The sequence below is a fragment of the Gouania willdenowi genome, unplaced genomic scaffold (assembly GCF_900634775.1).
Source record: "Gouania willdenowi unplaced genomic scaffold, fGouWil2.1 scaffold_196_arrow_ctg1, whole genome shotgun sequence".
Taxonomy (NCBI): Eukaryota; Metazoa; Chordata; class Actinopteri; order Blenniiformes; family Gobiesocidae; genus Gouania; species Gouania willdenowi.
The window spans coordinates 182503-208801 of NW_021144947.1; the positions used below are offsets into that span (position 1 = coordinate 182503).

At 31.3% G+C, this 26299-nt stretch overlaps 1 protein-coding gene across 1 annotated transcript in view; it reads left to right on the plus strand.

Annotated features, from left to right (window-relative positions):
* The window catches only part of LOC114458839 (BMP-2-inducible protein kinase-like), a 28607-nt gene extending 7008 nt beyond the window's left edge, over nucleotides 1–21599 (plus strand). Inside the window, exons 5-15 of the mRNA XM_028441215.1 lie at nucleotides 4964–5085; nucleotides 6281–6362; nucleotides 8234–8366; nucleotides 17468–17571; nucleotides 17646–17725; nucleotides 18381–18544; nucleotides 18761–18945; nucleotides 19016–19084; nucleotides 19506–19732; nucleotides 19895–20034; nucleotides 21478–21599. Coding sequence (XP_028297016.1) covers nucleotides 4964–5085; nucleotides 6281–6362; nucleotides 8234–8366; nucleotides 17468–17571; nucleotides 17646–17725; nucleotides 18381–18544; nucleotides 18761–18945; nucleotides 19016–19084; nucleotides 19506–19732; nucleotides 19895–20034; nucleotides 21478–21599 — 1428 coding nt within the window. The remainder of the gene's footprint in view (nucleotides 1–4963; nucleotides 5086–6280; nucleotides 6363–8233; nucleotides 8367–17467; nucleotides 17572–17645; nucleotides 17726–18380; nucleotides 18545–18760; nucleotides 18946–19015; nucleotides 19085–19505; nucleotides 19733–19894; nucleotides 20035–21477) is intronic.
* Nucleotides 21600–26299: the final 4700 nt, after the last annotated feature.

A 26299-nucleotide genomic window follows, 5' to 3' on the forward strand; every position in this document is an offset into this window, starting at 1 on the left:
CTTCATTACAACGTCTCCCAGCATCAGAAGCTTTTCAAAGTGTCTGGTTGAGTTTTATTTTTTATAGAAATGTACCACATCTGTGGATAAGGTCATTTTTGTGTGTGTGAAGCACTTCAATGATGACTGCTTCATCAACCTCCACCAGTATAAAGAAGGATTTACAGAAAGACTTTGTCTGATTGAGGGTTCAATTCCTTCTATCTTTGGAGACGATGAACAGAGCACTTCGGTAAGCTGTAAATAACGCTAAAAAGTGATGATAAGACGTCCCTGTCATTGTTTTGTTAGCATTAGCAGTTGCACCGTCTTCATATGTTAGCGCTGTGTGCTCGTTTTAGATCCTTGATGATATGGCCTACGTGATTTAATTTAAGTCTAAAGTTTTCATTAGTCATTTCATTTTGACGTTTTTGTCTTTGAAAAGACTGTATTAAAATGCATTTTGTGACGTTAGCTTGGCGCTAGCGTTAGCTCGGTGCTTGTGTTAGCTCACTTGTTAGGGTTCTGCAGGTTCATCATCTTCATTTTCATCTCGCTCCACTGGGTCAGACTCTGGCTGGAACATGTAAGGCTGGATGGACAAGTCTAACGTTGTTGACATTTTGTAAATAACGTGTGAATAAAAAGTTTATGCACCGCTACATAGCCGTATCTCGTCTATCAAACTACAAAAATGGCCGAACAGGGTGGAGTTGAACCGAGTGTCACCTGAAGAGGGGGCGGGGTGTGGAGTGTCTCATTTACATTTAAAGAGACGGCACCAAAACGAGTTGCTCTTAGAAGCACATCAGAAAAGGGTAGAAAAGGGGTGGAGCTATAATAATGAGGAATTCAGACCCAAGCATTGCAGTTCAGCTTTATATAGACCATAACTGTATGATTTATATGTAAAAAGGAAGGATTTAAAACCATGATATGTCCTCTTTAAAACAAAGAAGCATCATGTTACAAACAGAATGCACTACTGATATTTAGGAGTTCTTTGGATGGGTTTTGATGTCCTATAAAATCACCCAGTGAACGTCATATTACACCTCAGGAATCTGCACTTTGTCAATTCTTACAAACATTTTATTTACAAAAAACCAAAAAGACTGTGTTTTCTGCTGCAGTTCCACTTGATCCATTCTGGGTCTTCACTCTAAATGTATTTTAAAAAAGGTAAGATAATAAGATGCACTGATGTAAACAAAAGGTGCTGAATACAGACAATACAAACATGCATGCTATTTTCTGCCAGAATAATAACTATTTATAATAAACTTTTCATTAAACACAAATCTCTAAGTGCCACAGAAAGAGGGCTTTGTATGAAATTTACATGCACCTCTTTTTTTAAACAAAATCACTGGAATTACTGTGTATTGGCTAATTTTGATGAGCAGTGAAAACATCAGCCACTCTAGTTCAGTCAGGATTGGGGACACCATCTTCCTTCCACTGGGTCGCCGCTTTTTCCATGTGCTCTTTTTTTGGCTTTCACAAAACGGTCCCTCAGGTTCTTCCAGGTTTTCCAACAGAAAGTGTGATCCTTGCCCAGTATCTGGGCCATCTGGTGGTCTTTATAACTCTGTAGCGACGAGTCATATTAATGCGGATATGAGCGTAGCTGCTCAGCATGTCTTCTTCCATGGCGACCATTTTGAAATGAGTGAGCACTGCGCGTGACAAATTTCAAAATCCTGGAGGTGCACGACCAGGCGACGCAACAGCACATGCCTCTAGCGCGGGGTGAGCAGTGACTTCATTTTTGAGGCGCGCACCTTGCAACGTCCCGCATCCGTCAAGCATAAACCAGCTTAATTCTACCCAGTCCAGCACAGATTGTATGTTTGAATTGTTTACGCTGCGTTATGCCCAACGTCCACTGGGATTGGATCAGATAATCTGTGTAACATGTGAACCTGTAGCATTAGCAGAGACAGGAGAAGAGACAAGATGAGTTTGGGGCCATTTTTCAGTCAGCCACCAATTGTACAAGTTCTCCCACTTAAAAAGATGAGAGTCCTGTAATTTTCATCATAGGTAAACCTCAACTATGAGAGACAACATGAGAAAAAATCCAGAAAATCACATTGTAGGATTTTAATGAATTAATTTGTAAATTATGGTAGAAAATAAGTATTTGGTCAATAACAAAAGTTCATCTCAGTACTTTATAATGTAGCCTTTGTTGACAATGACAGAGGTCAAACGTTTTCTGTAAGTCTTCACAAGGTTTTCACACACTGTTGCTGGTATGTTGGTCCATTCCTCCATGCAGATCTCCTCTAGAGCAGTGATGTTTTGGTGCTGTTGCTAGGCAACACGGACTTTCAACTCCCTCCAAAGATTTTCTATGGGGCTGAGATCTGGAGACTGGCTAGGCCACTCCAGGACCTTGAAATGCTTCTTACGAAGCCACTCCTTCGTTGCCAGGGCGATGTGTTTGTGATCATTGTCGTGCTGAAAGACCAGCCACGTTTCATCTTCAATGTCCTTGTTGATGGAAGGAGGTTTTCACTCAGAATCTCACGATACATGTCCCCATTCATTCTTTCCTTTACATGGATCAATCATCCTGGTCCCTTTGCAGAGAAACAGCCCCAAAGCATGATGTTACCGCCCCCATGCTTTACAGTAGGTATGGTGTTCTTTCTCCTCCAAACACGAGTTGAGTTTTTACCAAAAAGTTCTATTTTAGTTTCATCTGACCATATGACCTTCACCCAATCCTCTTCTGGATCATCTAAATGTTCTCTATCAAACTTCAGACGGGCCTGGACATGTAGTGGTTTAAGCAGGAGGACACGTCTGGTACTGCAGGATTTGAGTCCCTGGTGGCGTAGTGTGTTACTGATGGTAACCTTTGTTACTTTGGTCCCAGCTCTCTGCAGGTCATTCACTAGGTCCCCCCGTGTGGTTCTGGGATTTTTGTTCACCTTGTGATCATTTTGACCCCATGGGGTGAGATCTTGCGTGGAGCCCACTACTAGCTACTTCCAAGCTATTTCACAAAGAACAAAATAACTGACATTTGAGCAAATGCATACATACCTGTATATACATAAATACACAACAAAATACACACACATTTAAACTAAAACAAGCATTCTTAAGCCAACCTAGACTTGCATAACATCAACATCCACATGTCCACCTACCATCAGATTTTTATCTATACTGACATTATAAGTTATATACATTCAATACATATTCTGCACAAGTTTTATATATACAGTTTATACATCAAACATATATACACAGGTACACACATATACGTACATACACATGAATGTATATGACATGTACATAATAATAATATAGTATTTCATATTCACGACACAAATTCCATCATTTAAATTCAGTGTGGCAATTTATAAATTAACAAAAACATTTCATTATGTTTAAGTATATATATTTATACCATGATATACATATTATATATTATTGCTGTCCTCGTTAAAGTTGTTGCTCTTCTTTCTTATACTTACTAACGATATATGATTTAAAAAGCTTTTTAAACTGGTTTATGTTGGTGCTTTGTTTTATTTCATCCTTTAGACAGTTCCATATTTTAACCCCTGATATTATTATACTATATATGTTGTTCCAGCATATTGTATATTTAAATGTATTAAATTATTTTCCCCTTCTCTCTCTAAAAATCTTTTCTACAACCCTTTTGGAAGTGAACCTTTACTTTATAAATCATTTGGACAGTTTTGAGTTTGATGAGATGTGGAGTTTTAAATCTGGTGTTTTTAACAATAATCCATGTATGTGTTCTCTGTATCATGTGTTATTTATCAGTCTGATGGATCTTTTATGCATGATAAAAACGGTGGATGTTTGTCATGTATGTATTTCCCTAAACTTCTAGATAGTAAATCAAATATAGTAAAGCAAAGGTATAATAAAGAGTGTACAATGCTTTTTGATTAAGAACGAGCCTTGTTTGTCCAGGATTAGCAATAGAAATACTCCTCACCATCTTCAATTTAATGTAGTTCAAGGTAGGGTAGGTGATTTTCAAAAGCTAGCAGAATTTTGAATGTAGCTTCCCCGATGGCTCCGCCTTTACCCCCCTCTCCCCTCTGTGCTTTTTTTCCCCATCTTTTTCCCCTCTGTGCTTTGTCTCACTCACATGCATGCTCACAGCTGCTGCAGAAGAGGAGCTCAGCTCATCACTTGTATTGTGTAGAAACGTTGTCTCATGTCTCATTCAGCAGTAAATAAACTTTATCATTATATATGTTAAAAACGTGACTAAAAACTCTGTTTTAACTCTGTCAGTGGTGACGAGCTTTCAGTGTGAACTCGTGCATGTGAGGGATTGAAAACAAGCAGGGAGACAGAGAGACGTGATTGGTTAAAAAAAAAGGTTTGTTTTTCTATTGGTTGAAGTTATTACAGATTTACAGCTGCTACAGATGATGGATTTTCTTTGTTCCTTTTTTCAGAGAACACAAGATCTTAATTTCTGTCAGAACATGAAGACAATTTCAACCAAAAACTTAAAAAAGTGTATCTGGAGAAAATTACCAACCCTAGCTTTAATGTGTGACTTCCAGAAGATCCCGTGGTCCAAGATCACACCCAAAAATTTTACTTTGTTCACTGTTTTTATGTTAACATTGTCTATATTTACTTTTACATTTATATTTTTTCTGATTTCCAAATATCATAAAATTAGTTTATTTAGGTTTAATGATAATTTATTGCGATAAAGCCATTTTTTAACATCCCCATAGTGACCATCCTCAAGAGCTGCTGCAGGTCCACGTCAGTACAAAGCATATTAGTGTCATCTGCTAATAACACATATTTTAGTTTTTCAACCTACATTACAAATATCACCACACATTTAGTATTTAAACAACATGATTTGTTCACGAGTGTGTGTGTGCGTGCGTGTGTGTGTGTGTGCGCGCGCATAGGTGCTGTTAAATATAAATGTTTTTTGTGTATTCTCTGTAGGGTTGAGAACATCCTGCTGAACGACCAGGGGAACTATGTTCTGTGTGACTTTGGTAGTGCTACACACAGGGTGGTCCTTCCTCATAAAGATGGAGTCACTGCTGTAGAAGATGAGATTAAGAAGTAAGTGGATTAATAACAACAGTTAAATATGTAAAGCTTCATACAGTCTTTTTATTAAATTAGATTATTTGTTTTGGACCTTCTTGATTTAAATTTAGGTTAAGCTAGACATTAGACCACCCTTGAATACAGGAACAAGTGGAACAGAAAATGTATAGATAGACATTAATCAAAAAACATGCTTGATTTTGTATAAAATAAATAAATAGTAATAGTTTAAAATAATAATAATAATAATGTTAATATGGTAATTTCCATTTCAGGAAGTACATTCTGTATTGTTTAATTATGTTTTCAGACATTTTAATATTGTGTAATCAAAAAACCACTTAAAGTGTAACTAAAACCAGAGTTTTTGGCTGTTTTTGGCCGTTGGTCTGAGAAGCCCCTGACTGCAAACCGCTGTTTGCCCCGCCCCTTCCATAAAAACTATAGCAACTGTCACCTGAAGAGGGCGTGGCTTAACTACAACGAAGTACCCATGACTGCAGCCCTCTGTTTGGGGCGGAGCTCAACTTTCAATAAACCAATCGTGTTTAGACTCACTCTAACCGTAACCCATATCTGTTTTGTATGCCTATAGACATATGTAACATATACAATTATTTATATGGCAAAATGTAATTATTTTGAGGTTGATTATTTTTAACTGTATAAGAATGCACAATAACATGCCGCATTGAGCTCCGCCCCGAACTGCAGTCAGGGGTCTTCGTTGCTCCTGGAGCAGTTAAGCCACGCCCTCTTCAGGTGACATTTGCAGGGGTTAGGGTTAACCCTGCATATGGAAGGGGCGGGGCAGCTGCCTTTAAAACGTCATTGGCCTCCATCTCAGCCAATAGTAAATGTGATTATGATTATATCCTGGTTTCAACCCATAGGGGGCAGTCTCTCTGACATTTAACTACATTAAATACCAAGTTGAAATAGTGAAATGTCAAAGTTGGACTAGAATCAATCAACAACACTTCTTCATAAACAAATACATTTTGTTTTCAGCAGAAAAAAGCTTTAGTTACTTAATTACATTAAAGCAAAGGTTGAATCTTCATTAAAATGTGGTAAATGTAAAGAAAAGTGACCCTAAGCCTAATGAATAATAATGATTTATTAATAACATTTTTAAACTCACTCAGATGTGTCCCCCCAGACAAAACATAGTTATTTTAAAGGTTTTAAATCTTATTCTGTCCAGGTATACGACCCTTTCATACAGAGCTCCAGAGATGATTAACTTGTATGCAGGAAAGGCCATCACCACCAAGGCTGATATCTGGGTAAGGATCTAGTTCATATACCTGATCACTCCTGGAACTATCGTCAATATTCATATTAATAATAAATATCACTCTCTGAGCTGAGCTTTTAGCATAATGATAAAATACAATCATAATACTAATACAAGGCCATTCTAGTCATTTTAGATATTCTATTAACTAGTAATGATTATTTATAGATCAGTTGTTTTATATAATTTTGATATTATTATGAGGTCAGTTTGTCTAAGGTTTGTCCTTTTTATTCATTTTATTTTTTATGGTGCAAAGTATTAAGAAGGGGAGGGCAGAATGTGTTATATTTTCATAATTATTTGTTAGATCTTAAACTGGGCTTTTGACAATTTAGAATTTTGGTTTATTAGCTTTAATTAGTAATAATAAGCAGTAATTAGTAGTAATTAGTAATAATTAAAGCCTATTTGTTGTGATATTGTGTTTAAATCAGATATTATTATCCATTCTAAACCAGAAAACATTAAGACTTAATATGGTCTGAACTATAACAACCATTGATTATGATAAAAATTAATGATTTACACTAACTGATACTAAATCATTGATACATTTAAATATGTATTAATAACATATTTATTTCTGGTGTGGTTTATCAACTCTGTGATATTAATAATAATCAGATGATTTGTAAAACATGATTTTAATTAGTTTTAACTGTTTCCTGTGTCTGGCTCTGGGCTGCTTGTTTATTAATTATTAACTCTATAATAATAGTAATAATAACAATATTAATATTAATAATAATTAGATGATCTGTAAAGCCTGACTTTAATTAGTTTTCTTTGTCTGCTCCACAGGCTCTGAGCTGCTTGTTTATTAACTCATTCAGTACCATCTGTTTTTGAGCATTTTGACTGATTTTAAAGACCAACAGAATATTTTCTACTATGACTGAAATCTGACACCAGCCTCTACTTTCATCAAAAAAAGAATTTGTTTCTGGCTCATTTTGTTTTTTTGTAATCAGTCGTTGAATAGAGCAAGTTTTATACAAATCTTCAGTTTCAGAGCAAAAAGCTGAGAAAAAAGCCTTTTTCTAAAAAACCCTGTCAGTGACTTTAAAGCTATTTTTTATGCTTAATGACAACTCTAACATCTGAACATTGTTTCCTTATATATAAAAAAAAAACACAGAAAGGGCTTTTGATGATAAAATTATTATTATTTATTTATCTGGGTCAGAGTTCAATGGATTTCTTACTGTATTTTTTGCGTTCCTCCAACTTTCCTCACCCGTCAGTCTGGACACACGTAACTTCCTCTTCCTCCCTGACACGCAGAGTGTCACTGCGTTCCCGCTTTTTTTATGGTTTTTTCTCACAATTGCCACATTATCCATGAGTTCCACACCTGCTCTGGTCAAGTGTGCACTGCTGTGAACGTCAAATCTCTGTCTCATAAATGCCTTTCCTCCTCTCCCTCTGAGCTCTGCTGAGCATGGATAATCTCTCATCCAAAGGCGCTGCTACCTCCTACATGTCACCTATTATTTTGCTATCTGGCTCACAGGCTGGGGGTATTTTGTACCCCGTCACAATATCACTCTGTAGCGCCATAATCTCACTCGTTCCTGCTTTTTCCTGCTTTTCTGGGTAGCATCAGTGGCTAATCTCTCATCTAAAGGTACACTGCTGCCATCTTCAGGGCACAGTTGGTCACTACAACACCCCACAGTTTAGATATTGATGAGAGTCCTCCGCCAGGGTGTTTTCTAGTAATCCCTATGAAAAAAAGAGTTATCTCGTCAATGGCACTGAGTGAGTTATTTATTAACTCTATGATATTAATAATAATAATAATAATGATAGTAATAATTAGATGACTTTAATTAGTTTTCTTTGTTTGCTCCACAGGCTCTGGGCTGCTTGTTGTACAAACTCTGCTTTTTCTCTCTTCCTTTTGGAGAAAGTCAGGTGGCCATATGTGATGGAACCTTTATAGTTCCTGATAACTCCAGGTTCTCCTCCAAGCTACACTGTTTGATCAGTAAGTTGCTATTATTATTATTATTATTATTATTATTATTATTATTATTATTACATTCATTGTTATTATTTTTAGGGTACATTAATTATTATTTTTAGGGTACATTAATTGTTATTATTTTTAGGGTACATTAATTGTTATTATTTTTAGGGTACATTAATTGTTATTATTTTTTAGGGTACATTAATTGTTATTTTTAGGGTACATTAATTGTTATTATTTTTAGGGTACATTAATTGTTATTATTTTTAGGGTACATTAATTGTTATTATTTTTAGGGTACATTAATTATTATTTTTAGGGTACATTAATTGTTATTATTTTTAGGGTACATTAATTGTTATTATTTTAGGGTACATTAATTGTTATTATTTTTAGGGTACATTAATTGTTATTATTTTTTAGGGTACATTAATTGTTATTATTTTTAGGGTACATTAATTGTTATTATTTTTAGGGTACATTCATTGTTATTATTTTTAGGGTACATTCATTGTTATTATTTTTAGGGTACATTCATTGTTGTTCATTATTATAGGGTTACATTCATTGTTATTATTTTTAGGGTACATTAATTGTTATTATTTTTAGGTACATTAATTGTATATTTTTAGGGTACATTAATTGTTATTATTTTTAGGGTACATTAATTGTTATTTTTAGGGTACATTAATTATTATTTTTAGGGTACATTAATTGTTATTATTTTTTGGGTACATTCATTGTTATTATTTGTAGGGTACATTCATTGTTATTATTTTTAGGGTACATTAATTGTTGTTATTTTTAGGGTACATTAATTGTTATTATTTTTAGGGTACATTAATTGTTATTATTTTTAGGGTACATTCATTGTTATTATTTGTAGAGTACATTCATTGTTATTATTTTTAGGGTACATTAATTGTTATTATTTTTAGGGTACATTAATTGTTATTTTTAGGGTACATTAATTATTATTTTTAGGGTACATTAATTGTTATTTTTAGGGTACATTAATATTATTTTTAGGGTACAATAATTGTTATTATTTTTAGGGTACGTTAATTGTTATTATTTTAGGGTACTTAATTGTTATTATTTTTAGGGTAATTCTGTTATTATTTTTAGGGTACATTCATTGTTATTATTTTTAGGGTACATTAATTGTTATTATTTTAGGGTACATTAATTGTTATTATTTTAGGGTACATTCATTGTTTATTTTAGGGTACATTCATTGTTATATTTTTTTAGGGTACATTCTGTTATTTTTTTAGGGTACATTCATTGTTATTATTTTTAGGGTACATTCATGTTATTATTTTTAGGGTACATTCATGTTGTTATTTTAGGGTACATTCAGTGTTTTTTTAGGGTACATTAATTATTATTTTTAGGGTACATTAATTGTTATTATTTTTAGGGTACATTAATTGTTATTTTTTAGGGTACATTAATTGTATATTTTTAGGGTACATTCATTGTTATTATTTTTAGGGTACATTAATTGTTGTTATTTTTAGGGTACATTCATTGTTATTATTTTTAGGGTACATTGATTGTTATTATTTTTAGGGTACATTAATTGTTGTTATTTTTAGGGTACATTCATTGTTATTATTTTTAGGGTACATTAATTGTTATTATTTTTAGGGTACATTAATTGTTATTTTTAGGGTACATTAATTATTATTTTTAGGGTACATTAATTGTTATTTTTAGGGTACATTAATTGTTATTTTTAGGGTACATTAATTGTTATTATTTTTAGGGTACATTAATTGTTATTATTTTTAGGGTACATTAATTGTTATTATTTTTAGGGTACATTAATTGTTATTATTTTTAGGGTACATTAATTGTTATTATTTTTAGGGTACATTAATTATTATTTTTAGGGTACATTAATTGTTATTATTTTTAGGGTACATTAATTATTATTTTTAGGGTACATTAATTATTATTTTTAGGGTACATTAATTATTATTTTTAGGGTACATTAATTGTTGTTATTTTTAGGGTACATTCATTGTTATTATTTTTAGGGTACATTCATTGTTATTATTTTTAGGGTACATTCATTGTTATTATTTGTAGGGGTACATTCATTGTTATTATTTTTAGGGTACATTAATTGTTATATTTTAGGGTACATTAATTGTTATTTTTTTAGGGTACATTAATTATTATTTTAGGGTACATTCATTGTTATATTTGTAGGGTACTTCATGTTATTATTTGTAGGGTACATTAATTGTTGTTATTTTTTAGGGTACATTAATTGATTATTTTTAGGTACATTAATTGTTATATTTTTAGGTACATTCATTGTTATTATTTTAGGGTACATTCATTGTTATTATTTTTAGGGTACATTCATTGTTATTATTTTTAGGGTACACTAATTGTTTATTTTTATAGGGTACATTAATTGTTATTATTTTTAGGGTACATTCATTGTATTATTTTTAGGGCATTAATTGTATTATTTTTAGGGTACATTAATTGTTATTATTTTTAGGGTACATTCATTGTTATTATTTTTAGGGTACATTCATTGTTATTATTTGTAGGGTACATTCATTGTTATTATTTTTAGGGTACATTAATTGTTGTTATTTTTAGGGTACATTCATTGTTATTATTTTTAGGGTACATTAATTGTTGTTATTTTTAGGGTACATTAATTGTTATTATTTTTAGGGTACATTAATTGTTGTTATTTTTAGGGTACATTAATTGTTGTTATTTTTAGGGTACATTAATTGTTATTATTTTTAGGGTACATTAATTGTTATTATTTTTAGTGTACATTAATTGTTATTTTTAGGGTACATTAATTGTTATTATTTTTAGGGTACATTAATTGTTATTTTTAGGGTACATTAATTATTATTTTTAGGGTACATTAATTATTATTTTTAGGGTACATTAATTGTTATTATTTTTAGGGTACATTAATTATTATTTTTAGGGTACATTAATTATTATTTTTAGGGTACATTAATTATTATTTTTAGGGTACATTAATGTATTATTTTTTAGGTACATTAAATTGTTATTATTTTAGGGTACATTAATTGTTATTTTTAGGGTACATTAATTGTTATTTTTAGGGTACATTAATTATTATTTTTAGGGTACATTAATTATTATTTTTAGGGTACATTCATTGTTATTATTTTTAGGGTACATTCATTGTTATTATTTTTAGGGTACATTCATTGTTATTATTTTTAGGGTACATCATTGTTATTATTTTTAGGGTACATTCATTGTTATTATTTTTAGGGTACATTCATTGTTATTATTTTTAGGGTACATTCATTGTTATTATTTTTAGGGTACATTCATTGTTATTATTTTTAGGGTACATTTGTTATTATTTTTAGGGTACATTAATTATTATTTTTAGGGTACATTAATTGTTATTATTTTTAGGGTACATTAATTGTTATTATTTTAGGGTACATTCATTGTTATTATTTTAGGGTACATTCATTGTTATTATTTTTAGGGTACATTCATTGTTGTTATTTTTAGGGTACATTCATTGTTGTTATTTTTAGGGTACATTCATTGTTGTTATTTTTAGGGTACATTCATTGTTGTTATTTTTAGGGTACATTCATTGTTATTATTTTTAGGGTAACTTCATTGTTATTATTTTTAGGGTACATTCATTGTTATTATTTTTAGGGTTACATCATTGTATTATTTTTTAGGTACATTCATTGTTATTTTTTTAGGGTACATTAATTGTTATATTTTTAGGGTACATTAATTGTTATTATTTTTAGGGTACATTAATTGTTATATTTTTAGGGTACATCATTGTTATTATTTTTAGGGTACATCATGTTATTATTTTTAGGGTACATTCATTGTTATTATTTTTAGGGGTACATTCATTGTTGTTATTTTTAGGGTACATTAATTGTTGTTATTTTCTGGTACATTAATTGTATATTATTTTAGGGTACATTAATTGTTGTTTTTTAGGGTACAATAATTGTTATTATTTTTAGGGTACATTAATTGTTATTATTTTAGGGTATTAATTGTTGTTATTTTTAGGGTACATTAATTGTTGTTATTTTTAGGGTACATTAATTGTTATTATTTTAGGGTACATTAATTGTTATTATTTTTAAGGTACATTAATTGTTATTATTTTTAGGGTACATAAATGTTATTCTTTTTAGGGTCCATTCATTGTATTATTTTAGGTACATTCATTGTTATTATTTTAGGGGGTACATCATGTTATTATTTTAGGGTACATTCATTGTTATTATTTTAGGGTACATTCATTGTTATTATTTTTAGGGTACATTCATTGTTATTATTTTTAGGGTACATTCATTGTTATTATTTTTAGGGTACATTCATTGTTATTATTTTTAGGGTAATTCATTGTTCTTTTTTTAGGGTACATTCATTTATTATTTTTAGGGTACATTCATTGTTATTATTTTTAGGGTACATTCATTGTTATTATTTTTAGGGTACATTCATTGTTATTATTTTTTAGGGTCAACATTAATTGTTTGTTATTTTTCGGGTACATTAATTGTTGTTATTTTTAGGGTACATTAATGTTGTTTATTTTTAGGGTACATTAATTGTTGTTATTTGGTGAAATTGTTATAGTAGGTACATAATTGTTATTATTTTTAGGGTACATTACTTGTTGTTATTTTTAGGGTACATTACTTGTTATTATTTTTAGGGTACATTAATTGTTATTATTTTTAGGGTACATTAATTTGTTATTATTTTTAGGGTACATTAATTGTTATTATTTTTATGGTACATTACATTGTTATTATTTTTAGGGTACATTCATTGTTATTATTTTTAGGGTACATTAATTGTTATTATTTTTAGGGTACATTAATTTCTATTATTTTTAGGGTACATTCATTGTTATTATTTTTAGGGTACATTCATTGTTATTATTTTTAGGGTACATTCAATGTTATTATTTTAGGGTACATTCATTGTTATTATTTTAGGGTACATTCAGTGTTATTATTTAGGGTACATTCATTGTATTATTTTAGGGTACATTCATTGTTATTATTTTTAGGGTACATTCATGTTTATATTTTTAGGGTACATTCATTGTTATTATTTTAGGGTACATTCATTGTTATATTTTAGGGTACATTCATTGTTATTATTTTTGGGTACATTCATTGTTATTTTTTAGGGTACATTCATTGTTGTTATTTTTAGGGTACATTCATTGTTGTTATTTTTAGGGTACATTCATTGTTATAATTTTAGGGTACTTAATTGTTGTTATTTTTAGGGTACATAATTGTTATTATTTTTAGGGTCATCTAATTGTTATTATTTTTAGGGTACATTAATTGTGTATTATTTTAGGGTACATTAATTGTGTTGTTATTTTTAGGGTACATTAATGTTTTATTTTTAGGGTACATAATTGTTATTATTTTTAAGGTACATTAATTGTTATTATTTTTAAGGTACATTAATTGTTATTATTTTTAGGGTACATTAATTGTTATTATTTTTAGGGTACATTCTTGTTATTTATTTTTAGGGTACATTCATTGTTATTATTTTAGGGTACTTCATTGTTATTATTTTTAGGGTCCATTCATTGTAGTTTATTTTTTAGGGTACATTCATTGTTATTATTTTAGGGTAGTCATTGCATGTTATTATTTTTAGGGTACATTACATTGTTATTATTTTTAGGGTACATTCATTGTTATTATTTTTAGGGTACATTCATTGTTATTATTTTTAGGGTACATTCATTGTTATTATTTTAGGGTACATCATTGTTATTATTTTAGGGTACATTCTTGTTATTATTTTTAGGGTACATTCATTGTTATTATTTTTAGGGTACATTAATTGTTGTTATTTTTAGGGTACATTAATTGTTGTTATTTTTAGGGTACATTAATTGTTGTTATTTTTAGGGTACATTAATTGTTGTTATTTTTAGGGTACAATAATTGTTATTATTTTTAGGGTACATTAATTGTTGTTATTTTTAGGGTACATTAATTGTTGTTATTTTTAGGGTACATTAATTTGTTGTTGTTATTTTTAGGGTACATTAATTGTTATTATTTTTAAGGTACATTAATTGTTATTATTTTTAGGGTACATTCATTGTTATTATTTTTAGGGTACATTCATTGTTATTATTTTTAGGGTACATTAATTGTTATTATTTTTAGGGTACATTAATTCTTATTATTTTTAGGGTACATTAATTGTTATTATTTTTAGGGTACATTAATTGTTATTATTTTTAGGGTACATTCATTGTTATTATTTTTAGGGTACATTCATTGTTATTATTTTTAGGGTACATTCATTGTTATTATTTTTAGGGTACATTCAGTTATTATTTTTTAGGGTACATTCATGTTTATTATTTTTAGGGTACATTCATTGTTATTATTTTTAGGGTACATTCATTGTTATTATTTTTAGGGTACATTCATTGTTATTATTTTAGGGTACATCATTGTTATTATTTTTAGGGTACATTCATTGTATTATTTTTAGGGTACATTCATTGTTATTATTTTTAGGGTACATTCATTGTTATTATTTTTAGGGTACATTCATTGTTATTATTTTTTTGGTACATTCATTGTTATTATTTTTAGGGTACATTCATTGTATTATTTTTAGGGTACATTCATTGTTATTATTTTTAGGGTACATTCATTGTTATTATTTTTAGGGTACATTCATTGTTATTATTTTTAGGGTAAATTCATTGTTATTATTTTTAGGGTACATTCATTGTTATTATTTTTAGGGTACATTCATTGTTATTATTTTTAGGGTACATTCATTGTTATTTTTAGGGTACATTCATTGTTATTATTTTAGGGTACATTCATTGTTATTATTTTTAGGGTACATCATTGTTATTATTTTTAGGGTATTCATTGTTATTATTTTTAGGGTACATTCATTGTTATTATTTTTAGGGTACATTCATGTTATTATTTTTAGGGTACATTCATTGTTATTATTTTTAGGGTACATTCATGTATTATTTTTAGGGTACATTCATTGTTATTATTTTTAGGGTACATTCATTGTTATTATTTTTAGGGTACATTCATTGTTATTATTTAGGGTACATTCATTGTTATTATTTTTAGGGTACTTCATTGTTATTATTTTTAGGGTACATTCATTGTTATTATTTTTAGGGTACATTCATTGTTATTATTTTTAGGGTACTTCATTGTTATTATTTTTATTAGGGTACATTCATTGTTATTATTTTTAGGGTACATTCATTGTTTATTTTTTAGGGTAATTCATTGTTATTATTTTAGGGTACATTCATTGTTATTATTTTTAGGGTACATTCATTGTTATTATTTTTAGGGTACATTCATTGTTATTATTTTAGGGTACATTCATTGTTATTATTTTTAGGGTACATTCATGTCTGTATTATTTTAGGGTACATTCATTGTTATTATTTTTAGGGTACATTCATTGTTATATTTTTAGGGTACATTTATTGTTATTATTTTTAGGGTACATTCATTGTTATTATTTTTAGGGTACATTCATTGTTATTATTTTTAGGGACATCATTGTTATTATTTTAGGGTACACTTCATTGTTATTATTTTAGGGTACATTCATGTTATTATTTTTTAGGGTACATTCATTGTTATTATTTTAGGTAATTCATTGTATTATTTTAGGGGTACATTCATTGTTATTATTTTTAGGGTACATTCATTGTTATTATTTTTTAGGGTACATTCATTGTTATTATTTTTAGGGTACATTCATTGTTATTATTTTTAGGGTACATTCATTGTTATTATTTTTAGGGTACATTCATTGTTATATTTTTAGGGTACATTCATGTTATTATTTTTAGGGTACATTCATTGTTATTATTTTTAGGGTACATTCCTTGTTATATTTTTAGGGTACATTCATGTTATTATTTTTGGGTACATTCATTGTTATAAAGGTACATTCATTGTTATATTTTAGGGTACATTCATTGTTATTATTTTTATGGGTACATTCATTGTTATTATTTTTAGGGTACATTCCTTGTTATACTTTTTAGGGTACATTCATTGTTATTATTTTTAGGGTACATTCATTGTTATTATTTTTAGGTACATTCATTGTTATTATTTTAGGGTACATTCATTGTTATTATTTTTAGGGTACATTAATTGTTGTTATTTTTAGGGTACATTAATTGTTATTATTTTTAGGGTACATTAATTGTTATTATTTTAGGGTACATTACTTGTTATTATTTTTAGGGTTACATAATTGTTATTATTTTTAGGGTACATTAATTGTTATTATTTTTAGGGTACATTCATTGTTATTATTTTAGGGTACATTCATTTGTTATTATTTTTAGGGTACATTCATGTTATTTATTTTAGGTACATTAATTGTTATTATTTTTAGGGTACATTCATTGTTATTATTTTTAGGGTACATTAATTGTTATTATTTTTAGGGTACATTAATTGTTATTATTTTTAGGGTACATTAATTGTTATTATTTTTAGGGTACATTAATTGTTATTATTTTTAGGGTACATTAATTGTTATTTTTAGGGTACATTAATTGTTATTATTTTAGGGTACATTCATTGTTATTATTTTTAGGGTACATTCATTGTTATTATTTTTAGGGTACATTCATTGTTATTATTTTTAGGGTACATTAATTGTTATTATTTTTAGGGTACATTCATTGTTATTATTTTTAGGGTACATTCATTGTTATTATTTTTTAGGGTACACTAATTGTTATTATTTTTAGGGTACATTAATTGTTATTATTTTTAGGGTACATTAATTGTTATTATTTTTTAGGGTACATTCATTGTTATTATTTTTAGGGTACATCATTGTTATTATTTTTAGGGTACATTAATTGTTATTATTTTTAGGGTACATTCATTGTTATTATTTTTAGGGTACATTAATTGTTATTATTTTTAGGGTACATTCATTGTTATTATTTTTAGGGTACATTAATTGTTATTATTTTTAGGGTACATTCATTGTTATTATTTTTAGGGTACATTCATTGTTATTATTTTTAGGGTACATGCTGGAACCAGACGCAGAGAAGAGACCAGATATTTTCCAGGTTTCCTACGTTTCCTTTAAATTAGCAGGAAAAGTTTGTCCAGTTCCAAATCTGTTTGTAAGTTTCAAATGAATCAATATAAATGATGTTGTTTTTATTCAAATCTATTAATTATGATTTCCTGTTTTCAGAACTCTAGCATTCCTACATCACTTCAGGAGCCTCTGACTGCTAGTGAGGTCGCTGCTAAGAAAAGCAGCAGTAAGGCCAGGTATTGATCACTGATAAAGACTTTAACTGATCACAGGTATTGATCACTGATAAAGACTAAATGATCACAGCTATTGATCACTGATAAAGACTTTAACTGATCACAGGTATTGATCACTGATAAAGACTTTAACTGATCACAGGTATTGATCACTGATAAAGACTAAATGATCACAGCTATTGATCACTGATAAAGACTTTAACTGATCACAGGTATTGATCACTGATAAAGACTTTAACTGATCACAGGTATTGATCACTGATAAGACTAAATGATCACAGCTATTGATCACTGATAAAGACTTTAACTGATCACAGGTATTGATCACTGATAAAGACTTTAACTGATCACAGGTATTGATCACTGATAAAGACTTTAACTGATCACAGGTATTGATCACTGATAAAGACTTTAACTGATCACAGGTATTGATCACTGATAAAGACTTTAACTGATCACAGGTATTGATCACTGATAAAGACTTTGTGTAACTGATCATATAAAGTTGTTACAGTATCTTCATTCAAAGACATTCAAACCTTTTTGAAGATGGTCTTAAATAAAAGGCTAATAAAAATGATGTTGCTATGCAACAAAAAAGTGTTTATCACTATAAAAAGTGATCAAACAGAACCGTCTTTGTTGTTTTTTCCAGAATAACAGACACTGTGGGTCCAACAGAAACATCTATAGCTCCTAGACAGAGACCAAAGGCTGGTAACAGTAACAGTAATGTTCTACACATGAATAATACTGTTAAGATGTGTGGACCCACAGGACCCACAGGAGCCACAGGAGCTGCCAACAATGGACAAAAAGGTGGTTTGTTAATAAACTAAACCTACACTGATGTTTACATCTCACTAATGGATTCCACTGATTGTTTATTACATGTAACCACTTTTATTTCAATAGTAAAACAGACACTTTTGAAAATGTTTACTTGACGGTGCCTTAATGATTTAATGTATTGATCTTTGTGTCTATCCTATGCCCCTCCCACTCTATCCTATGCCCCTCCCACTCCTGGTTCAGGGCAGCCAGTTCCACACCCTCAGACCATCAGTCACCAGCTCCAGCATGGAGATCTGCTTTTACAACAACAACAACAACAACAACAACAACAACAACAACAACAACAACAACAACAACAACAACAACAACAACAACAACAACAACAACAACAACAACAACAACAACAACACATGCTCTATCTACAGGTAAAACTATCTGTAATGTTGGATAAATGTTAAAACCACTACATATATATATATATATTTGTCCCACCAGTACCAACAGGCTGTCCATCAGCAGCAGATGATAATTCAACCTGTGTATCAGTCTCAGATCACAGCAATGGTGAGATTCTTTATTTTTATCATTTATTCTGAACTCACAGAAATATACATTTTCTGAGGATTTGGTGAATAATTCTAAGTTAAAATAATACTAAACAACCCTTATTTCTAAAGTCTCTTTCAACATAAATGTATCATTTTCATCTCCATAAAGTATAAATCTCTTTATCATTGCTAAGATCTACGTTCCAAATATTGCAATGTTTTAATAACTGCTATAGAAATAGTTAAGACATAAAATCTATTAAACCAATGGTTTAATAACAAAAATAAGAACGTTAACCTCAACCAACAATAAACCAAGTTTATTAATCTTAATGAACTCTTTGATCATTATTAACTCCACTGTACAGCTTAATCCCAATAAATCAATAGTTATTTGCTCTTGTTTTGACTTTATTTTCTATTTATTTCTGTCCCAGCAGCACCACTACCAACAGGCGTTTACTCATCATCATCATCATCATCATCAGCAGCAGCAGCTTCCAGCTCAGCCCCTCCCACGTTTATCCTCCCCCCTCCACTTTAACACGACCCCGAGTTCCTCTAACGTATCGTCATCAATCGGTGGAATAATAACGACTCCTGATCAATGTCAACCAGCTGCTACGGCTCACACACCTGGGAACCCTTCACACACTAATCCTCGGTAAATTACGTCATATATATCAATCAATCAATCAATAAGCAACTTTTAAAATGTTTGATACAGTAGAACGTATGTGTAAATATTATTTTGATGTGTTTAAAACAATCTTGTGTTTCATTTCTCATGTGGAGGTCGACTGTAATAAATGTTTTATTGTTGTAGGAATGTTTCCTCCCAGAGCCGCTGTAGCTCCGCCTCTAAAGCTCCTGACATGTCAGGATGGAATCCTTTTGGAGAAGACAACTTCTCTAAACTCACTGAGGAGGAACTGATTGACAGGGAGTTTGACATGCTCAGAGCTAGTGAGTGATATTTATCATTTATTACTTTTTATAAAAAAACAGTAGAAATCAAAAGATGCAGATATGTTTGCTCTACTGTTTAGATGTTTAACACATCCTCAGGTCTCAGATAAACCTTTGTCATTGGTCAGACCAAACTGACTCATGACTCAGCAAAACCTCTTTCAGATGACACAGCCTCAGGCTTCAAAATAAAAGTTATCAGACACAACATGACATTTTATTTAGAAGGAACTGTAAATAAACATGACGTCATTAGTAGGGATTGGATTTGATAAGACTGTGGATCAGGTGGTAGAGGGGTTGTCCTCTGATTGAGAGGTTGGGGGTTCGATCCCAGTCTGTTATGTGTTGAAGTGTCCTTGGGCAACACACTGAACCCCAAGTTGCTCCCAGTGGTCGACCAGCGCCTTGTATGGCAGCTCTGTCTCATTGGTGTGTGAATATGATGACATGTAAAGCACTTTGTGACCTCTGTGTGTGAAAGGTGTTATAGACATTATTTACTGACATAATATATACAAATTTATAATTTATTATTATTATTGTTATTATTACAACATGTGACATGTTATGTCTGCAAACATTTGAGAATATTTACAGTTCTGTGTGTGTGTGTGTGTGTGTGTGTATGTGTGTGTGTGTGTGTGTGTGTGTGTGTGTGTGTGTGTGTGTGTGTGTGTGTGTGTGTGTGTGTGTGTGTGTGTGTGTGTGTGTGTGTGTGTGTGTGTGTGTGTGTGTGTGTGTGTGTGTGTGTGTGTGTGAGAAAGAACAACTGTATGGTGGGAGGAGTTTATCGTTACGTATTTGTGACGTAAGAGGAAATTGAAATTCAAGCAAACAAACGATTCCTAGGAATTGGATTATTGGGAACCAGTTCTCAGAAAGAAGCAGTTTTTGATTCTCATCCCTAGACATTAATATGTCTTTATTTTCTGTTCATTTTTAAAGGTCAACATATGTATATCAATGTTTCATTTAACTATGTATTTATTAATCAAACAATACGTCCATAGATCTGAACTTTAAAAAAATAAAAGGAAAGAACAGCTTTTCAACTCACTTCGTCATGTGTACATCTGGTTCCTTCAAAATAAAACACCATGTTGTGTTTTAAAGCCTAAGATTATTGAGTCTTTTATTTTGAAGCCTGAGGCCGTGTCATCTGAAGGAGGTTTTGCTGAGTCATGAATCAGTTTGGTTTGAGCAATGACAGAGGTTTATCTGAGACCTAAGGATGTGTTAAATATATATGTATATATATATATACATATATGTATATGTGTATATATATATGTATATGTGTATATATATATGTATATATATGATACTGATCTGTTCACGCTGCAGGACCGTATTGCACTTTAACTTCCTAATATTTATTAATAATAATAATTCCATGTTTAACAGGACACTATCTAACTCTAGTCCTCGTCTTTATAGAAAAGCCTTTGGATAAAGAGGAAACCAATCACAGACTTAATCCCGCCTCTGCTGCTAAGCTCCTCCCACCAGAGGACTTGTTTGGCTCAGTGCCATTTGTGGCCAACACAGGCAAGTCTTAGTGGGCCCTCCTCCTCCATAGAGACATGAACCTCATGTTGGGGACCACCTGACCTGCCTTCTGTTCATAGGTTCTAATGTCTCACTCACTACAAAGGACCAATCTATGAGCCAATCAGCTTCTAGCTCTGTGTGCCATGTTTTATTGGCTAAAGCAGTAGTTGATGTTTTTATCACCTGTTCTTAGATAAGTCTCATACTTTTATACACATACAGTATGTGAATGATGCAAATAACTAAACAAACTCATGGAAGAATTGGTGCAAACATGTATAAATAAACCTATAATGTGAATAAGGGGGGGGGGGGGGGGGCTGCAGTGGGACCTGATTAATTAATTATTAAAACCATTGAAACGTACCTGCTGTATTTTACAGTTATTATTGTTTTCATTCCTTTCACAGGGATTATTTTTTACATTTTGTGGCGTTCCAGAAACTTGCAAAATAAAAGTTATTAATATGTAGATGAATCAAAATGTTTACTTCCTCATTTAATTTTCCTCAGATAAACATGTTCAGTAGTTTTAGTGACGTTAAACGATTTTACACTGGTTTTGTTAAAAACACAGGAAACGTTAAAGATGTTGATGTAAACTTCTTGTTTATAGAAAGAGGATAAATACAGTTGTGACCACAGGGGGCGACATTTCCAACTCTGAGGTTTGGTAGTAGACAATGAAGCAGAGAAGAAGAGCTCTCCTCAGGGACCTTTACTTTCCCTTAAACAGTGCGCTGACACGCTCTGGTGGCTGAAGTTAGAGTAAATCACAGCCTGTTGAAGGATTTCGACCTTAAAGGAATTCTATCCTCAGGGCCATGTGACATCATCAATCACATGATTTCAAGCCGGAGGAACACAGGCTCTAAAACTGTAAAGTAAATTAATGAAACGAACATGGTTCATAATGTGTTTATTAGACATAGATCTACTAATAAGGACATTTAGATGATTTCAGGACTCAGACAAATCAAACAAACGTACATACTGCAGCGTTAAGGTGGAAACTAATATATTTTCTCTGAGATGCAACATTGCCCTTTGACTTCAACCAACACTATAACATTCTGATCATTACAATATTATGTAGTTTTTCATATCACATCATCATTGATAGCGATATACATTGTGCCTCTAGTGTTTATATATGTGTGTACTGTATATATACAGTATATGAAAGGTATTGTAGAAGTGATGTTTGTAATTAAATGCATTTTAAAGTGGAAATGGATCAATAGTTAGTTATTAATCCCAGTATGGATGAGACTAATCGTTCACATGAAGGTTTTTATCTAAAAACAATGGCAGTGTTTCTGCCAACAGCTCAAAGTTGTTTAGTCAGCTTTTTAACGACTGTATTGATGTTCCATTTCATGAGTGTGTGTGTGTGTGTGAAAACACACACATTGGTAGAATCTCAGCTGTAGTGTTTGATCAGCTGTTTGACTATTTCTCACTTACACTAACTTTACTTCTCACACACACTTTGTTCCTAAACTTTAAATAAACAACAGAATGTGAAGAAACTTTGGTTTTCACTAAAACTGTGGGAATATATTTTGGCAAAAGTCCTTAAGCAGCAGATTGAGAACATGGACACAGACTGTCTGATCTATCTATTAATATATAATAATAAGAAATATTAATAAGAAATAATAATAATAAGGAATATTAATAAGAAATCATAAGAATAAGGAATATTAATAAGAAATCATAAGAAATAATAATAAGTCTGAACTATTTTGTGCCTTTGAGGAAATAATTTAAAGTTTATGGCCACAATAATCATCTAATAAAAACCATCATTTAAATGTAACATAAGCCCTTAACACTTACCCTTACCTTAATCCTTACCTTAAACCTGTGTGTGTGTGTGTGTGTGTGTGTGTGTGTGTGTGTGTGTGTGTGTGTGTGTGTGCGTGTGCGTGTGCGTGTGCGTGTGCGTGTGCGCGCGCGTGCGTGTGTGTTAACTAAATAACTTGAAAAGTTATGAACAGATTTGAATGAAATTTTCGTCAAATATTGATAATAACAAGTGACACATTTTTATGATTTTCTGAATGATCAATGAAAAATGAGAAAATACCACTTGTAGAAATCACAATATGGGTGGATGTGCCTGTGGTGGCTTATGGGTAATGTAGTAGTGAGAGATGTCGACAAGACAACATTTATTAATATAGAACATTTCATACTCAATGTCCTTTATATGATTAAAAACAGTTTAAAAATCAATAAGAACATTAAACTCAGCAGTAAACACAGTAAAGTCTACAAACTATTTTAAATATAATATTTCATTCTAATGTTCATTTATATTTTTAACAAACATTCCTAATAGTGATTAGTTCACATAGTGCTGAGTCATGGTAAAGGTAAGTTTAACATCTAATAACTGACTGAAGTCTCATGTTCATATGTATTGATTGATTATTAAATGAAACCATTAGAGCCTAAATGTGAACATTACTGTTACGCAACTTCCTCCTGCAGTGGGAGGAGCTTAGGAATCAACAAGTATCAAACAAAGATATTAGAATTGATGCTGAGGATTGTTTACATTTGTCAATACAGTTTAGAGACGTTTTAGTGAAACCGTAATAAATGATCGTTGTTCTACCACCGCTATATAAAGAACATTCATTAACGCTCTGTTTATAATACTGTGAGATTAAATGTATTTTGAAATAAAATGTTTCAGATTTTTTTTAAAAAATATGGTTGTTTTTTGTTTTTTTGTAGATAATTTTCACCACTTTATCAACAACAAACCAGTGGAAACATTAGTGTGGAGGACCTGGGGTTTAGCTAGCCTTTTAGCTTAGCATGTTCCACCAACTATTTCTACTTTATTGGGTACAAATCAGAATTGACCTTTTGCGAAAGCCCCGCCCCCCTTATTTACTTTTGGGATGTCCGTCAAGTTCCTGAGTTGGTCTCGTCTGTAACGTTAGATGAATCTACAGGTTTGTGTTCGTGACTCTTTATGGAGAAATACCTGCACGATGAGCTCCAGATCCAGATAAACAGGGTCACAATATTCTGTATATATACAGTATATATATATATACTGTATATATGTGTGTGTGTGTGTGTTGGCTGAACCCCTTATATGTAAACAATAAAGGAAACATTACAGTTATAGAAGCCAAAGCATAACGGACCAGTCATGGTCCTGTTTTCTTATATTGTTAGTATTCTCCTTAAGAGCGTTAAATGTACTGTTTATATATATATTTATATATACACAGTCAGAGCACTGTACTGTATGTCCACTAGTGTTAATAAAACCCACAACACACTCTTTCTTTCTCTCACGTCTCATGTGTGAAAAGTCGCAGATTTTCACAGTGAATAAATTTTCAGTGAGAACGAGAGATTTGCTCTGAATCAGCCAAATTATTAAAGATCTGATCCAAACTGGTCCAGTTCTCCTCCTCGTCTGCCTTTAGGAAACAGTTACGTAAACACTGATTGGTTCTCACTGGAGGAGGAGGAGCCTATCACAGCCCCAGTGTTGGCACAGACAGAGACCCTTCGTCATATGGCAAAGAACCGTAGTTTAGCAGCCATCTGGTTTATTCTGGAGCAGATTTTAGATATGGGGGGGGGGGGGGGGGGGGGGGGTAAGAAGCTTAGCAAAGTGTTTTTCATCATAAAAAGTAAAAGGACATTAAGATGTTGGTGGATGTGAAGAGGTTTTTATAATAACTATATAATCCTGGGGATAAAATAAAATGAAAGTATCTTAAATTACTGTAGTCTTTATAAAACACACACTTTCATATTTATTATATATAGACTTTATTTCATCAAACACTATGAGAAATAAAATATTTTTGTGACACATGCATGTTTTGTTCTTGCAACAAAATACAGTTTTAATTATTGTTTTTTTTTTTTTTTTTTTGCTCATTGTGACCCACCAGCTGTCCCTAGGGACCCAGACTTTGTTAGAGGAAAAACCACAGTTATGTCTCAGCTCTGTCACAGCGTTAGCTACATTAGCTATGTTAGCTATATTAGCTATGTCAGCTACATTAGCTACGTTTGCTATGTCAGCTACATTATCTACATTATCTACGTTAGCTATGTTAGCTACATTAGCTACGTTTGCTATGTCAGCTACATTAGCTACATTATCTACGTTAGCTATGTTAGCTACATTAGCTACGTTTGCTATGTCAGCTACATTAGCTACATTATCTACGTTAGCTATGTTAGCTACATTAGCTATGTTAGCTACATTAGCTACGTTTGCTATGTCAGCTACATTAGCTACATTATCTACGTTAGCTATGTTAGCTACATTAGCTACGTTAGCTACATTAGCTACGTTAGTTATGTTAGCTACATTTGCTACATTAGCCCCTCAAGGCTCTGTTTTGGGTCCTGTTATATTTTTGTTGTATTTGACGTCCTTGGGAAAGATCGTCCAAAGGTTTAGTGATATTTTTTACCACCTATTTGCTGATGATCTCCAGCTCTACTGCTACGTTAAAGCTAAAGTGTTTAGTGGATATAACCCTAACCCACATATCAATACCAAGATAGGTACAGTAGATAGAAACGTAGGTGTTACCTTTCACACTGTAGGAACATCTCTAAATGATCTGGAGCTGATCATCTATGTCTTTGTGTCTTTAGACTATTGTAATAGTTTATTCTCATGTGTAACACTGCTCATCCCAAACTACAGTTA